Source organism: Sebastes fasciatus, chromosome 16 (genome assembly GCF_043250625.1).
Source record: "Sebastes fasciatus isolate fSebFas1 chromosome 16, fSebFas1.pri, whole genome shotgun sequence".
Taxonomy (NCBI): Eukaryota; Metazoa; Chordata; class Actinopteri; order Perciformes; family Sebastidae; genus Sebastes; species Sebastes fasciatus.
The window spans coordinates 9,409,257-9,426,573 of NC_133810.1; the positions used below are offsets into that span (position 1 = coordinate 9,409,257).

At 39.9% G+C, this 17,317-nt stretch overlaps 2 protein-coding genes across 28 annotated transcripts in view; one reads left to right on the forward strand and one right to left on the reverse strand.

Annotated features, from left to right (window-relative positions):
* tcf7 (transcription factor 7) overlaps window positions 1-5,845 on the forward strand; it is an 83,930-nt gene extending 78,085 nt beyond the window's left edge. For 10 of the 27 annotated variants that reach the window (XM_074611983.1, XM_074611984.1, XM_074611985.1 and 7 more), the window contains 2 exons: window positions 284-356; window positions 3,559-5,845. In XM_074611983.1, the coding sequence (XP_074468084.1) occupies window positions 284-356; window positions 3,559-3,946 (461 nt within the window). In that variant the 3' untranslated portion in view covers window positions 3,947-5,845. Of the gene's footprint in view, window positions 1-283; window positions 357-3,534 lie in introns of all 27 variants that reach the window. The other 17 variants (XM_074611994.1, XM_074611995.1, XM_074611996.1 and 14 more) reach the window with 4 other exon arrangements.
* A 1,310-nt stretch (window positions 5,846-7,155) lies between these two features.
* On the reverse strand, window positions 7,156-13,344 carry skp1 (S-phase kinase-associated protein 1). Its single transcript, XM_074612013.1, has 6 exons — window positions 13,184-13,344; window positions 11,788-11,887; window positions 11,270-11,343; window positions 9,851-9,994; window positions 8,032-8,172; window positions 7,156-7,870 (listed from the first exon to the last, which is right to left on the reverse strand). Exons 2-6 carry the CDS (start codon window positions 11,882-11,884, stop codon window positions 7,835-7,837), a joined length of 492 nt encoding a protein of 163 aa, XP_074468114.1. The 5' UTR covers window positions 11,885-11,887; window positions 13,184-13,344; the 3' UTR covers window positions 7,156-7,834.
* Window positions 13,345-17,317: the final 3,973 nt, after the last annotated feature.

Genomic DNA, 17,317 nt, shown 5'->3' on the forward strand with positions numbered 1-17,317 from the left:
ACTAAGTTGTGTGTTGTGTGGTTATTCTGGTCGTCGATGTTTTGCTGCGCTGTAACCGGCTACTAACAGTTTGACCTGATGGCTTTTCTCTGAACGGACAGCCCTGTTTCCTGCCCTGACATGCTCTTGTGTCTCTTTCTTTATTTCTCTCCTCTTCGTCTATCTTCATCTCTCCTCCTTCTGTCCTCGCCCCCTCTAACCCCTCTTCTTCTTCTTCTTCTTCTTCTTCTGCTCCTCTCTCTTTTTGCTCTCTTGTTATGTGCATGCTGTGCATTGTGCTCAGACCCGGGCTCTCCTAAGAAATGCCGGGCTCGCTTCGGCCTCAACCAACAAACGGACTGGTGCGGTCCTTGCAGGTGTGTAAAACAAGCATCCACCACTACCCACTCCATAGCGCCGCACTGCTGTCGTCCAACAAACGAACCTCATCTTTCCTCCCATTTAACCATCAGTGCATCCCTTCCCTCTGACGGGGTTATTCAAGCATTTCTGAAAGGCGGAGCGGCTCTGGAGGTACAAATAAGTCTTGTGTTACTACTTAAGTTACCAAGCTCCACCCACTGACGATTATGTCTGCCTCAAGACGAGCTCCGCCTTCAAAGAATTGTTGAAAACCCAGATCTCTGCATGCCGTCTGTCACTAACTTGCTGCTCTACAAATTGAGGCATTATAGCCATAGATATGTAGTTATATAGTAATAAAAGAAATATAGTATAGGCACAGTTTCACAGTTGATAGAAGTATCAAAACATCCCAAAATACAGCTCTTGCAGCATAATCACATCACTTCAAGTCAATAACATTAGGCTCCACATTATAAGGTTTATTGTCAGGATTACTGTTCCAGGATCAGTAATCAAGGCATCACAGGTGAAGAAAAACACTTAATCCCGATTTATTTATTACCAAAAACGAATGTTCTCCCGTTTCTTTATTTTCCTTCCTGTGATGTCTCACCTGAAAGGTCAGCGTGGGTTCGGGCTTTGCACTTCTGTTTTAAAGTGTTGCATCATACAGGCCCTGTACAGTTAACGTGGTTAAAGGGGAATACCACTCTGGTACTCAAAACACAAACATACCTACATTCACCCTTTTCACTACCGAATTTAACTCCCAACATGTTCTGACATATTTATGAATTCATATTTATGAATTCACGCGAGTTTGCGGCAAAAAACATCATACTTCGTCAAACTTTTTATTGCAACTTGTAGATTCATGCCACGGTCAGAGTTCAGCTGGGACTAAAAGAAAAACAGTGAATATGAAGGCATTATAATCATGGAACTATAATCACCATCAATTAACACCAGTTTGCAACACCTGTGTTGTAAAAGGTCAAACTTTCACAAAATATTTCAACTCCTAAAGGGATAGTTTGGGTGTTTTGAAGTGGGTTTTGTATGAGGTACTTATCCATAGTCATATTAACTTCAGTAGATGATGGTCGGCACGCCCCCAGTTTGGAGAAGCAGACAGGAGTTACCGCACGGAACCAAAACCCAATGTTCTGCGAGGTACAATTACTGTTTTTCAATGGAGTCTGGTTGCTTTGGCGAAAGCATAGATAATGGGTTCAGTTCCCCTTCTGAAACATAGACTGTATAGCTGTCTGACGGCAAGGTAAACCAGTGAAAATATTCTGAATATAGCGTACACTTAAACTGATACTGATTCTTTTAGGTGAGCCTTTCTTTTAGGTTGCTAAAATCCGTTTTGCTGTCGTCCCCGTTCACAGCATTGCTTTGCTCCCGGGCAGTAACTCCTATCTGCTTCTGCTGGCCGTCATCTACTGTAGGGAATACACTGACTATGGATAAATACCTCATACAGCCCCACTTCAAAACACCTGAACTATCCCTTTAAAAGATCTCTGAACACCCCCACAGGTGTTTTCAGTGAATCTGGCTGATTAGACCTCTTCTCAGGACTGGGTGGACTCTTCCTGAGTCTCCTGTTGGCTTTGTTGCACCTGTTAGGGGGCGGGACAAATCACACCTTTATCATTCTTATTGGTAGACAAAGATTTGTGACCTAATAAAAGCTCTGGCCACCTTCAACCTGAGCAGAGGTCTAATGAGCTAGAAGTAACTGAAGACACCTGTGGCTTTATGCTCATTCAGTAGCAACGGTTGCCAAATTGAATTCCTTTATTCAAAGTTTAGTATAAAGCTGTTCATCCAAACGCACCTAAGGCTAATTTACTAAATCAGCTTCAACACTGATCTCACTGTTTTTTCCTGACCTTTTCTCGAGATTGCAACAACCTCAGTTTCTCTGTAATAAGGCAGAAACATGGTGATAGTCCAATCTAAATCAGAAGCAGGCCCATCACCTCCTCTTGTTTTAGTCCCAGCAGGATTAACCATAGGCGATAGTCGGCAGCTTCACTGCAAGGAGTCAGGAATATGTGTGGTTCTGCAGAAAAAGAGCTTCTACCACCACAGCACTGTAGCAACCCCGTCGTCTTCCCCACCATCACGTCATGGAAATCTAAGTGTGTGTGTGTGTTTCGGTTTGAGAGAACAAAGGGGGGTGAATGTGGTTAGAGCGAATCCTTATCACCACAGCTCAACACACACACACACACACACACACTCCCTGCAGCTTTTGCATTTCGACGGCGTTCTCATGCCCATCTGCTTTCAACTCTCTCCATTCATGCGATGTGGTAACCGGCGCCTTTTGATGGTGAACTCTGACATTTAGAAATCACTTTCTATTGCACTCTTCCTCCCTCTCTCCCTCTCTCTCTCTGTCTCTAAATATGGCCTAGCGCCTTTCCTTGCGGTTAAACCTGGTGACTCATATCATATTCTGGTAATGATCATGGGATCCTGTTAACTGCTTTGATGCTGCGCTCAGAGGTACACAAGGCTGCTTTTAAGTACACCTCACAAAGCACAGCACAGCACTGCTGTCTGACTATTATGTTATAATGTTTGGTGCAGACCAGGAGAAGAGGAGTTCATTGTTTAACGCTACTAATAGTAAACGAAAGTCATACAGTAAATTCATTATAAATTTGAGTGGTATTCCCTGCTCTCGAATAATAAATTATCAATTATCTTAGCTTAGCATGGAGACTGGAAACAGGGAAACAGCGAGCCTGACTCCATTGTTCCATAACACAAATCTAGCAGGCATGAGAGTGGTATCAATTTCCTCATCTAATTCTCAGCAAAAATGTTGAAATGTTCCTTTAAAGCAATCTTTAATATTTTCCCTTAGATTGACGCCAATTTTACAATTATGTTTTGACTTTTTCCGTATAAAAGGGCAATATTTTTTCAAACTATATTGTTTTATATCGAGAAAATCGTCAGTTAGGAGCCTAGAATTTCAGAAAATATATTTCCTGAGATGAATTTGTGATGTTTTGTTAAATTAACTCTTCATTTACATCTGTACATAGACACTAATACTTGTGTGTTGTTCATTTTGACCCCATGTCTCCCTGTTCGTTGACGTCGTGTGAATGATGCATCTTCATTAAAGCCTGCTGACGTTTACCATCCACACTTTATTCACAGATAACTCTCTCTGACTGTCCCTAGGAGGAAAAAGAAGTGCATTCGCTACCTTCAAGGAGGAGGCTGTCCCAGCCCAACTTCTTCAGATTTAAGTGCTATAGACTCTCCTCCCTCCCCCGCTCGCCACCGTCTGTACCACCACCAGCTCCCCCCGTCCCCGGGCTGCTCCCCGCCGCCCACCTCCCCGTCGACACACCTCACCTTGTCTCCGCCGACACACACACCACGCTCACACACGCGCTTACCCCCGCAGCAGTCTGCCGGCAAGCGCGGCGACCTCCGTCAGCCCGCAACCAAACACGCCCACACACACCTGGAACTGACCGGCAAGCAGACGCACGGCTCGACGACGGCGCTGTCGGCCGCCAAGGCCGCAGGACTTTCTCTCAAAGTGCTAACAGAGTCTCAGTGATCAATGCTGTCCGCTCACGCCCCTGACCCCACCCCTTCACCTCAGCTTCCTCCAGAGCCATGACGATCATCTTCCTCACCTGCCTTCATTCTCACATCTTTGGTGTTCGTTTTTGTTTGATTAAAACAAAAATAGGAGTGATTGAAGGAGCCATCCTTCAGCCCCCTTGTGACAGCCAGCATCCTCCCTGCTAGATTACCCTCAGAGTAAGATACTAGCCGTGTCTCCGTTCAGAGGCTGGATCCTCCACAGTCTGCGTTTCTAGACAGAATACATCATTAACAGGTCAATTCCTTCTCAAAGCCTCCTTCAAATGGTCAATTACTTAATCAAGCAATCAGGCAATCCTTGGCCGATGTGTGGCTCACCAATCACTGGTAAATTGTTACCAGGCTGGACATGTTAATAAGGTTAGCATTAACCTAATCATACTGTAAATTAGTTCAAACTTAATTGTTTTTAGGTTGATGATGAACACCCGAGTGTTAAACTGTGTCATTTGTAAGAGAAACCTCTTGATCCACATCATTGGGAGGATCCAGCCTCTGAACTGGTGACTGAACCCCCACCAGTCAGTCAAAAGAGATCCAGTTGTAGAGAGGCAGACCTGCACTGTAGGCTCAACTAATCTGTGGTTCTTTGGCTCCATCTGCTGCAGTTCAACTCAAGTAAAGCGATTCGTTTTTTGCCTCGAGGACAGCTCTGCCTCGTGAGAAAACAAATTCACAAATAAAGCCCCCGCTCTGTGCTCTTTTTTGTTTTTTTCAAAGCTGGCCCTGTGCTTTGACCTCCGTGACAATCACAAACCAAATGTATTGTAAATGAGCTCTTTGTTTAACAAAACCACTTCAGACTCTTCTTCAGTGCTGTTACATATACAGTATCCTCCAAATGTAGGCGTTTACAGATCACCATCAGACACATTACTCACCACTATCACTCAGACCAAACCAGAGGGGAGCAACAAGCAGCCAGTCTGACCAGCAGAACCTCAGCTCTAAAGAGACACATTCACCTTATTTCTTACACATTCATTCCATTTTTACAACTGTGTGCAGCCCTCAAACACATTTTCAGCAGGTAAACAGTCTCATACATGACAGATTATCCCCAACTGCAAATTACATTGTTTCTTTTAGGCACTTTCAGTCTCTCACTATATCAACCGTTACATTTTTGTTCCGTTTTCCCTCCTAATCTTTGGTATTTTTGTATGAATCTCGTGATGTTTTGCTGGCGGGGAAACCCTCAGAGAAAGACGAGAGGGATATATTTTTCTTCTCTTGGCTGTTTTCCTTTGACTGAACAGTTTTGCAGCTCCGTAAACTAATCTGAGACCAAATGGGTACTATTATATTGCATTGTGTTGTAAAGTTTTATAAATGTTGGAATTCCCTATTATAATTAAACTTTTATATGTTTTTATGTAAAAAAGAAAAAAAAAAGGAAATGACTTTAAAAAAAAAAAAAAAGATTCTTTTAGTTTCTACTATTTCTTAAAGCAATACATTTTGTGTTTGTCCTCTTGTGCAGACTTTTACTTTTTGTTTCGGTCAAGTGTTCCTGCAGCAGCGTTCAAATGATATCCTGTGTTCTCAATCTGTGCATGTCCCGACTTCAACGTAACATCCATTTTGACTAAAAAAAGGCTTTATTTTACTGTTCTGCTTGCAGCTTCAAACTCGGCTTGCAACGCTGTGGACAAACTGTAAACTGAGCTTTTGTACAGCAAAACTGTTTTCCTCCAGCAGAGAGAGCTCTTGTGCTAGAAATAGCTTGTTTTATTTTGAGGATGTTCAGTCCGTAGTGGGAACGCATCGGAGATGTCTTTTGTATTTTTTACGCCTCAAATGTATTACTTGGTTTTGTTTGATGTATTAAAGTGTTTTAAATATCTTGTCCATGTCTACTGTGGTTGAAACAGAGATTTCAAGAATGATTTCAGTGAGCGAAATTACTTTTTTTTTACCTTCTCGGACCAACAAAAGACCTCTTTTTGGCGTTTTTAGGTGGAGATAGCAGGTCAGCAGTAGATGTCACATAACAGTGGTGTACATCATCTGAAAGCTGGGAACCTGAAGTTCAATCTGAGATGCAGCTCAGTACAGTGAGTCAAGTTGCTCTAGTCATAAATCTGAAATAAACATTAATTAAAATAAACTGAGAAAGAGTATAAGGGTTTAGAACATTATGATCGAAGTATATGATGGCTATTCCTTTGCCCGCTTGTGTCTCATAAGTTGTTGCAGCAATTTATGGGCTGTTACCATTTAGTAAACAGGTTTGGTGCTAAATTTAAGCATTTTTTTTATTGACAATTGATAAAAAATTATCAATAATCCCTTCAAAATACAACATAAAGACACCATAGAAAAAGCCATGCTGTGATTTGGTTTCAAAAACCTTTGACTGTTGGGAGATTTCTGCAAGAATTAAATTTTTCCATGATTAGATGGCGAGCACTTCTGTTGTGTAAACTGCTCAGAAACCCCCTTACTGTCAATCTACCTAGAAAAAGCCATCCATTCTCTGTATGCTCTAGGTCTCTAGTTTGTGGCTGTAACGTTTCATGAGGCTGTGATTATCCTAGAGGTCACCACAGGTCATTTTATACAGTGAGGTCACATTTAGAAAAAATGGTCTCACTCCAATGAAATGGCTACTATGGGGACTAACATCATCTCACGTGTATACAGTTGGGCTCATTGGATCCACAAGAGTCTCAGCTTTACAGTGATATACAATTCATGTAATTCCAAGACTGTTTAGGGACCCCAGTATGCAGAAATATTCAAATACATCATTATAGAGTAGTTGAAAATAACACATTTATCCTGCATGCAATTATCATAAAGTGGGCGTGTCTGTAAAGGAGACTCGTGGGTACCCATAGAACCCATTTTCATCCACATATCTTGAGGTTGGAGGTCAAGGGACCCCTTTGAAAATAGCCATGTCTGTTTTTCCTCACCAAAATTTAGTTTAACTTTGGAGCGTTACTGAGCCTCCTTCCTGACGAGCTAGTATGACATGGTTGTTATAAATGGATTCCTTAGGTTTTTTAGTTTCTGTACCTTCACTCAAGCTCTACAACTAAATCTGCTACAGCCTCTGAAAGACAGTAAAGGCAGTCCGGGTCAATATAATTAAAATTATTCCAAAGAAGGTCAAGTTCCTCAGCACCTTCAACACAAAAATGACACACACCAGCTATTTTATACGTTTTATTTACTCCTCCAATAAATGTTTGATCATCCCAAAAGCCAGCATCAAGAGCTTTATCTGAGAAAAAGTTTCCAATTCAAAACAACATGAATTAGGAATGAGTTACTCGATGCTTGAACTACTTCCGAGTCCAAAAGGACGTTAACGCCAAAAAAAAACAACATCTTTCCACCTCAAACTTCACTTTTCCTTTAAAACAGTCAGTCCTCCCCCCCATTTAATATGGTTTCACATGACGGATGCATTTACAGAGCAAAAATAAAATATTCACCCTTTCATCTCAAAAAAACACATTTTATTTAATCAATTAACCTAAAAGAAAAACAAAACATGTCCAGTAAAAAAGTCGACTGTAGCGATTAATAATAGGGAAACTTTCTTCTAATCTTCAATCCATGAAACCGGGTCTATTTGTCTGAATACACAACATGTGTGTGTGTGTGTAGAAACAGAAAAGAGCTTCTTAGTTTAAATAATGACGACACACGGGCAGGTTAAAATGGTCATGCTATGGGTATGCAGAAATTGAGGGAAGGGAAAGAGAGGAGTATGTGGCTCTAAATATACTAAATGTAAATATTGACAAGTATGAACAACACCAGTGCAACCAGTTAGCGGGGACAATTCCTTTTCAGTGTGGTAGTGTTGGCAGGATCTCCCCCTTTACTTCTCTTCGCACCACTGGTTCTCTTTGCGTACCTGCGGACGAGAGGAGGGACAAACGGGCTGAGTTTCTGAAAATTGCGTCAAAGCACTTACACAGAATGAAAATGGGTTATTTAAATCATCTTTAGCATCCAAATTGATCTATTAATTTCTCATATTTTTTCTGACAGACAGGTGATGGATGGAATAACTACCTGGGCTTCTTCCTCCTCTGTGAAATCATTTTTGATGTTGAACGTCTTCCTGATCTCCTCCGGGGTTTTGCCTTTAATCATGTTGGCCACCGTCTTGCAGGTGACATCTAACAGACCTTTGATGTCCAAATAGTTGGCGGCCTGAAAGGAAACGTAACAGTACCGCGAAGAAGATTAGAGGGGTGGAGGTGGCAGTGGGGGAAAAAAACACTGTCAGACTGACAGACGCCTTAGCATTTCAAGGAAAATATCAAGACCTACAGGCAGCCGTTGCTGTATTTATTACAGGGACTACAATGCATGAAGCTACTGGGGATTTTCACTACTGTTGTTTTTTTCAGACTGTCGTGGTTTAATGCTGATGAGGATTAAAAATCATGTTGCGTTAATACAGAAAAACAGCATGAGGCTGCATTGGTGTGGGCGTCACGTCTCAGGTACCACTGCGACAATTAACTAGTACGCCGATCTGTATCAGGAAAAACATGCAAGGTGTAAATGCACGCAGAAAGCATCGCGATCAGAGTGCGATTTCATCGGTTATGTTCGGATCTCAGCCAGGTGTAATTTAAGAAATAAAAATCTGTCCAGCAAGTTCAAAAGGTCACCTAACTCCAGCTCTTCCTGCTAGCTTTAACAAGCTACAAGTAATAGCAGTAGTTAGCAAGTCTTCCCTTCTAAAAAAGTTATTGAATGAAGCCGACAACGAGAAAATGCAAAGGCTGTGAATCAGATGTTAATTATCCAAACAATGTATCCAGGTACAAATGGTGCCTATTATCCAGGAAGGACAGTTTGAGGAATAGATCCATGAATTTGAAAACTTGTCAGATGTCAAAATAGAGCAGTTTCTATTACTAAGATGATATTTCAACCATATCTGAGCACTGCTGCTACATTTCAAAGCCATCAGGTAGCTTACACACTAGGCTGAGGTCACTGAACAAAAGCATCAACTCCACTCCTGCTGAGTTCCAGTAAACTCATAATACCTGTTTAACCTCACATGGTGACAACGCCTCGCACTCATTTGGTACGGGAGCAACCGCTCGCTCATCCGCTCTTCAGCACCAACTAGCTTTGTGCACGTAAATCACATTCAAACCAGCCGGAGGGGGGCTAATCAACTCAAGTGACGGACACTCCGACTTGTGTTTCACTTCCTGGAAGCCCCACAGCTTGGCCAACACCTATTTCCCAATCACTGCTCAGGTTACCTTTCACCTGCTCTGCCTGGTTTACCCGTCACATGCTTACCAGTGAAAATCCTTTTTAAAAGCCCACGATCACTCCCTGTGGCTCTTCACCTTAAAAACCGTCTGTTTAAATCCCTACAGAGGCAAACCACCAATCTTCCAGCTGTTGCTAAGCAACTTTTGTATCTCTGTCAACCAAATGAACACGCTCAGCACTCTGCCACAGCAGTGAATGAAATCGACCAGAGAGGAGCGTCACGAAAGAAACATTCACATTTAACTTTACAAACAAGTCAAGAAGAAGCACTGAAGCCAAAGAGAATATCTGCAATGACAACTTTATATAAAAGGTGTATCAAAGTAAATGTCTTGAGAAATCAAATTATAGAACAGTGTGTGTGTTGTGGGGATAAAAATCTGTTAATTTAACATTGTGGGGACTCAACTCATATCTAGGGCAACAAAAAAAAAGCTGGTGTGACCAATGTTAACCATTACATTCAGGTTTTGTTTTTGGTTAAAGTTCAGGTGAGAGGGTGCAGGTTTGGTGTGGTAATGGTCGTAGTTAAGGTTACTGTCAACCTCAATGTAACGTTATGTAATATAATGTAAACCGTATTTACCAGAATGAGTTCAAACAAGGTGCCCTGGTCAACTTTGAGGAACTCCTGGTCCCATACAGGAATGTCATCTGTCCTCTTCTCCTTGTTCTCGTCGTCTTCAGGAGGAGGAGGGTCATCTTTGTGATGGGTGCACCACTGAATCACCTGAGGGGAACAAACACATACCAAAAACAAAGTAAAAAAAAGGTAGCACATTACAGTAGTCGTGACAACATGTAGGGCATTAATCAGTACTGCACTTGGAGCACGAGGGTTTAAAACACATTGTTCTTTGTGTAGTATCACTGTGTGCCCTGTTTCTCTCTTGAAAATGATCATTAATCAGCATGGGTTCCAGATCTCCAACTGAGTTATGACTAAAAGAATTGTAAAAACCCTCGTGTTTTAAATAACTGCAGCTCTGAAACAAAAAAAGATCATTCAAAGCCTTCTGCTCCCAAAACTGTGATTAGTTGGACGGCAAGAAAAATCTAACAAGGGCAAAGGGGGACACATAGCTTGTGCTTCATGTGTGTGATAGATGAAATGTGATCTTAACAGGACGTGAAGACAAACACTCCACTTTAACACCATTTATGATCAACCTAGCTAAAAACAAAAGAACTTTAATACAACATAATATATATATAATGTTAATTTTTTGTTGAAACTGAAATGCGTTTGATATTTTGTAGATAGACTATTAGAAATGTTTGAAACACCTTTCCGTAGAATGGATTATAATTCAACAGTTTCACAAATTAGGGTCTCCAAAATGAGTCAATTTCAATCTACACCTCTTCAAAAACTGATTTAAAAAAACTAATAAACTGGCAACTCAGTAGGGCTGTCCCGAATACACACACTCGCCTCTCCACACAACAAACAGCGATATCCGCCCGTGAATAACTAATAATAGTTAAAGTTGAATATGAATAATGTTGTGGGATTATTCCTTATTTCATGGGCTAATTTAGGATTTATATTTTATTATTACATACTTCTATAAACAAAAATAATATGAAGCATTCGAAGACTGATTTGGAGGTTGATTTCAATGGCAATGGTCGAAGCATTCGGGTCAGCCCTACAACTGAGTAAACGATACATGTATACACATTTCAGTATACATAAATATATTATATTTAACTTAAATCAGCATCTCAGTTTAATGCACAAATAAATCAAAAACACAGATGGCAATCACTAACTCGTGCTTGTTTTTTGAAGCAGAGAAAAAAAACACAGAAACTACTGTTGGAAGATTTAAGGTGACCATAGTTTCTTCATCAAAACATGAATCATTTTGTCATCATCTACAACATAAAATCTAACAATCAACTCATTCAGTGTGCATGAAACCAATTTAAATCTTTACATATATATATATATATATATATATATCTAGGATAACACAAAGTTATGGTGTATGTTTTGTACCTTTTTGAGGATGGCAGCGTTGACATTAGGGAGGGGAACTGGGTCATCATCTCCTTCATCATCCATTCCCAAATCTGTCAGAGAATCAATGAATATCATACATCAGTCTGTAATAGTAAGTAAGAGTAAGATGAACTTTTATTAATCCCCAGAGGGAAATTAAGGTTTTAAAGCAGCAACATCAGCAAACAGAGTGAAACACAGGAGAGGTAAAGGTATACAAAAATTATAAAAACTATAATAGAGATATAAAAGATCGAGTGAATGGGTGAACATTAATGTGTACAGTACGTACAATAAATAAATGTAATATGTATATATGTGCAGTCTATAAAGTGGTATATAGGATGTATAGTGTAAAGTAAGTGCGCCAGTGGTTGAGTCTAGTATGGTTGCAGATGTAATATATATACCAAAATGTACAGCTGGTGCAAAGTAAAAAATAAATAAATAAATAAAACAATCACACAAAGTCAGCTGTGAAGTGACACCATGGACTCAAAAGTGTGTGATGATACCTTCTAACATGGTCTTGATGGTGACAGACTGTTTTGCTATCTCAACATCCACCTCGAAGATTTCCCCATCGGAGCTCTGTAATTTTATTGTTGGCATTATCTGTAGAAGATAGGAACAAATAGATTATTAAACATGTAAAAAAAAAAAAAGATGTTTACATGCAGGGTCTGAAATGAACCTTTTTCCTCATCTGCCACTGTGGCAGGTCACTGAACATTTCTACCGGCTGATTCAGGGAAGTTTTTTAAAGAAATTTAGTTATTTGCTAATTATCATCTATTTACCAGTAAGCATGGAAATAAAGCAAAACAATTAACTTTGTATTCTTTTCTTGGAAATGTATAAAATAAATACCAGCTATTGAGAAATATAATTATTAAATCATGTTTATAATAAAGTCCTTTTCATCTATTTACCAGTAGGCATGGAAATAAAGCAAAACAATTAACTTTTTATTATTTTCTTAGAAATGTATTAAATAAATACCAGCTATTGAGAAATATAATTATTAAATCATGTTTATATAAAGTCATTTTCAATAAATTTATAGGTAAATATTTGGGTAATTTGGCAGTAAATCCAAAGCAATTTAAAAACTACTTGCTAATTATTACCTAATCACCATGAAATGTGTGATCCTTTAAAATGAAGTGTTACTATATATAATATATATATATAAAAATAATTTAGGCTTTAGAATTGCTTTTTAAAAATAATATTTCTTAATATAAGGATAACCTGTCTGCCATGGTGGCAAGTGACTTGAAATGTTCACCTGCCACAGCCAACATTTCCCCTGTTATTTGGCAGGTGGCAGGTGCTGATTTCATTCCCTGTTTACATGACTATACATCTGTACAAAATGTGATTAAGTCGCATTAACTAGCTGCTAACTTTAGCAATGACCAGACTTTGACTTAGTGTCAGCTTACTAAGCTATAATACTGTATTTAGGTGATGGCTAGTTGACAACTTAACCTGCTACAGACAGTCAGTTAACACACCATTAACAGGTAGGTAACCTTAGCTAAGGAAGTAACCATAATGACAAAACATGGTTAGCTCTATAGCTAACATTTAGCTTGTTTACACATGCTAAACGACGGTGATGCTAAGCAAATAGCTAACATTTAGCTTGCTATTAGGCTGATAATTAACTAACTTGTTAATGCATAAAACACCACATGTTAAACGCTACCTACACATGTGTTTTTAACACTCAAAACAATAATAATAATACGCTAGCATTACCATGCACTATGCTAGCGTGTTAGCTTGTTGAGCTAGCCGCTTGGCGACGTCAGGGAGGCCTCTCAGAACAAAGATGTAAACAAAGATGTCATTTACCTAATGTTTTTTTAAAAAGACATATTCCGCTTTGCGAAAGCTACGTACCGTAAATGTTTTTAACTCAGATCCCAGAGGTTGAGATTCCTCTGTAGTCAACAACAGGGCCTGACAGACGCGGAGGCTCCGACAGACAGACAGCGGGCTGATTCTTTCTGGATGAGATGAGAGCTGCTGCTGCTGGAGGGTAGTGATGGGTTGTTCAGAACGAGCCGGTTCAAAGAGCCGGCTCTTTTAAGAGAACGATAAGAGCCGTCTCCCGTCCGAGAGCCGTTTTTTTTCTTCTTTTTTTTTTTAAAGGAACTGTTTGTAACTTTTTACACGTATAAATCTACCGGGTTGGTGTCCCATGCGCGCTCGCATATGCGCCCTCACGTGTGGCTACGCTCTTCAGACAAGACTCCAACACAAACTACATGGAAGCACCAAAACCTCAAAGTTATATCTAGCGAAGCCCGTCTTGCAAAACAGTGTTGGCAGCGGTCGGAGGACACGGGGGAGACCATAGCTTTGGTCTCCAGGGTCGGAGTCTCTGCTGTACTCTGCTCCTCTGCTCCTCTGCCTGCTTGCCTTCACTCACAGACCGCGCTCGTTCTCGCGCTCCACTCTTACATGCATGCGTGCACACTACACACTGCAGCAGACTTCGTAGCTCTGAGAATGTCTAGTAAATGTACAGTGGACGTTTGTGCAGAAATAACTGCTGCACCTCCTCCAGACCAACAGAGATTTCCCGTGTCTTGTGAAGTGACGGGGCGCCGCATCGTTCTAAACAGTGAGGCGACACACGTCAGCTAAAACCACAATATCTCTTTATTTCAGCTGCTTGGCAGTAATGTTAGCTGACCAGACGGAGGTCTCACCATGAATCAGTGCTGATCCTAGTGTTGGCTTTTCATGCTTCAGCCTCCCGACCAGGAACAGGGGAGACACCGGCATCCGGTCGGAGACGATAACGTTTCTCGCTGCATAGCCCCGTCACTTCACAAGACACGGAAAACCTCTGTTGGTCTGGAGGAGCTGCAGCAGTTATTTCTGCACAAACGTCCACTGTACATTCACTAGATATTCTCAGAGCTACTAACTCTTCTGCAGTGTGTAGTGTGCGCGCATGAACGTAAGAGTGGAGCGCGAGAACGCGCGCGGTGTGGGAGTGAAGGCAAGCAGGCAGAGGAGCAGAGACTCCGGCCCTGGAGACCAAAACTACGGTCTCACCTGTGTCTTCTGGCCGTGGTCGGGGGACTGAAGCAGGAAGAGTTGACACTGTTTAACAGACGGGCTTCACTAGATATAACTTGGAGGTTTTGGTGCTTCCGTGTAGTTTGTGTTGGAGTCTGAGTCTGAACAGCGCAGCCCCACACGAGCGCACAACAGTCCCTTTAATTCAAGGCGAAATGACAGGATGATTTTCTCTGCTCCACGGGCACTCCATGCACTGACTGTGACTGAATGTTGTGTTAATGATGTCCGTGCGACCAATCAGGTGATGACAGACAAGGATCAAACCGTCAAGCAGGGAGGGGCGTGGGTGCACGGAGCGCTGGCGGTCTACAGGTACAGAGCAGGAGGGAGAGGAGGAGAGAAAGAGAGAGGCATGTGGTGCGCGAATAGCAGACAAGATGAGTGACAGTCGGAAACGAAGCAGCATGTAAAATTACGGTATTCAGGAAATTATAAGGTTTAGTATAATTATATTGAATAATTTAAGTGATATATATGCGCACACATACTAATCAAAGATCAAAACAGCGCTAAATTTGGCTGAATTATAAAAGGCAAAAGTGGTAAAATGAAGAGCCGTTTGGGAGCCGAAAGAGCTAGCTCTTCTTGGTGAGCTGAGCCAAATGATCTGGCTCACTAAAAAGAGCCTGAATTCCCATCACTAGTGGTGAGCGGCCGCCCGGAGGCTGACGATCGCTTTGTCAGATACAGGAGCAAGAAAGGCAAGGCCTATAGAAAGGAGGATGGATTATGCGTCATCAACGCGTCGTATAACACATGCGCAGTAAAATCTGGTCTGCACTTCAGTTACACTGCGCATACGTTATAGCCCACACATCAAGACCAGTGCCCTAGCCTCCTTCTATAGGCCTTGGCAGGAAGGAGGGGTGGCCCGCCTCATAAAGGGCTGATTTTCCTGTTTTTATTTTAATTTTTTTTTCTTTGCATCAACACACTAAATAAATATTATGCAATATTTAGCACATGCACGTCATAGCATTTTTTTGGATGACATTCTGGTTATTTAATATTATTTTAAATGCACAACCCACAGGTATTTAGGATGTTTTACCACACATTATGTGATTTTATCCTTGTCCAGTATTGACTTACAGCCCTACAACTGAGTAAACGATACATATATACACATATATATATATAACATAATTGTATTATATAATATATATGTATGTATTATATAATATATGTATTATATATATTATGTATGTATTATATAATATATAATATAATAATAATATATATAATATTATATAATATTATATTATATAATATTATATATTAAACTGAGATGCTGATTTAAGTCAAATATATAATATAATATATATATATATATTATATTATATTTGACTTAAATCAGAATCTCAGTTTAATGCACAAATAAATTAAAAACACAGATGGTAATCACTAACTCGTGCTTGTTTTTTGAAGCACAGAAAAAACAGAAGAAGAAGAAGATGGAAGATTAAAGGTGACCATAGTTTCTTCATCAAAACACAGGTATTTAGGATGTTTTACCACGCATTATGTTAATTTAGCCTTGTCCAGTATTGACTTACAGCCTTACAAAAAAGTAAGTATTGACTTACTTTTGGAAAATATGCTTTAGGTCTATGTGCCATCATACTGTAGCTAAACTATATTCTATAATTTAGTTAAAAAAAAAAAAAAAAGTGGATTAATGTAGTTATTCTTTAAACTACCACGGGGTGGCGCTTTCTCCTTGTTACAGATCATTTCGAGCTGATGGTGCATTCAAGTGGTCCTCGAAAGCTCTCATTTCCTAGCTGGGTGCATAAATACCACTTTATCTATTTCTACATGTTGCATCACTACTGGTTTTATTTTCATAAATAATATAAATGTTTTGTGGCTTTTGTTGTCAAGCAACAAAGCGCTTTTTTTTTTACTTTTTATTATTCACAAGATGAATGAATTCACAAACAGTAAGGCAAAAATCATTACAATAACAAAGTTATGTGTTCAGTACGCAGATTGGAACACACTGATACACTGCAACCAGGAATAAACTAGGACACATTTAGAATGTTTAGTTTTCAAATTAACGTCAAGGGTCTAAATATTGTATATTCGTGACATCACGAATGGGTAGAAATGGGCTGTGTGTATTTCCCTGTGGATTGAGTGTTTCGATTTTCACAGTATTTATATAGGACTTAAACCTGCTTTATAATAAAAAAAACATGAAATCTCATTTTTTTATAATATGGGACCTTTAAAACTGGAGTCAAATTCCTTGTATGTGTACACATACTTGGCCAATAAAGCTGTTTCTGATTTACATGAAATGGAATTACTCAAGTAAATTACAAAATTATAGATAGATAGATAGATAGATAGATAGATAGATAGATAGATAGATAGATAGATAGATAGATAGATAGATAGATAGATAGATAGTAACTTTATTAATCCCGAGGGAAATTCAAGTTTCCAGCATCACAGTTCCATAGTGCAAAACATGTTAGTAAAAAGGCAGTAAAGAAGTTAGTAGTGCAAAGTACAAAGTACAAAAAAATATACCAGATATAAAAATACAAGATCTGAAGAAAACTGTTAAAACTGAATATAGTGCAGGGTAACAGCTGTGATACACGACTATTAAAAAAGTAAATATAGTGCAGAAAAGACTCTTAAAAATGATTATAGTGCAGGGTAACTCCAGTATCGTAGTGCACTGTATGCATTATTATCTGTATGACAGTGCTTGAGTAAATATACTATCCCACCACTGCAGATAGGTAAATAACACAAAAAAAGGCAACCAAATGTTTTTCCAGCTCTCCACATCATCTTCATGCTTTTATTTAGAAGGTTATAACCGGAAGTGTGGTGTTTTATTGCGGAGAGCTCGACACAAACTCATTTCCAGGGTGGATCCAAGGCCTATAGAAGGAGACTATGACACTGGTCCTGGGTGAG

What these genes read in the sequence shown, in the direction of transcription:
- skp1 (XM_074612013.1), bottom strand. Translation starts at nt 11,884, where the DNA reads ATGCCAACAATAAAATTACAGAGCTCCGATGGGGAAATCTTCGAGGTG. An exon ending in ACGCTGCCATCCTCAAAAAG is followed by an intron (nt 9,995 to 11,269) that starts GTACAAAACATA and finishes TGTTCCCCTCAG; the next exon opens with GTGATTCAGTGGTGCACCCA. An exon ending in CAGAGGAGGAAGAAGCCCAG is followed by an intron (nt 7,871 to 8,031) that starts GTAGTTATTCCA and finishes TCTCGTCCGCAG; the next exon opens with GTACGCAAAGAGAACCAGTG.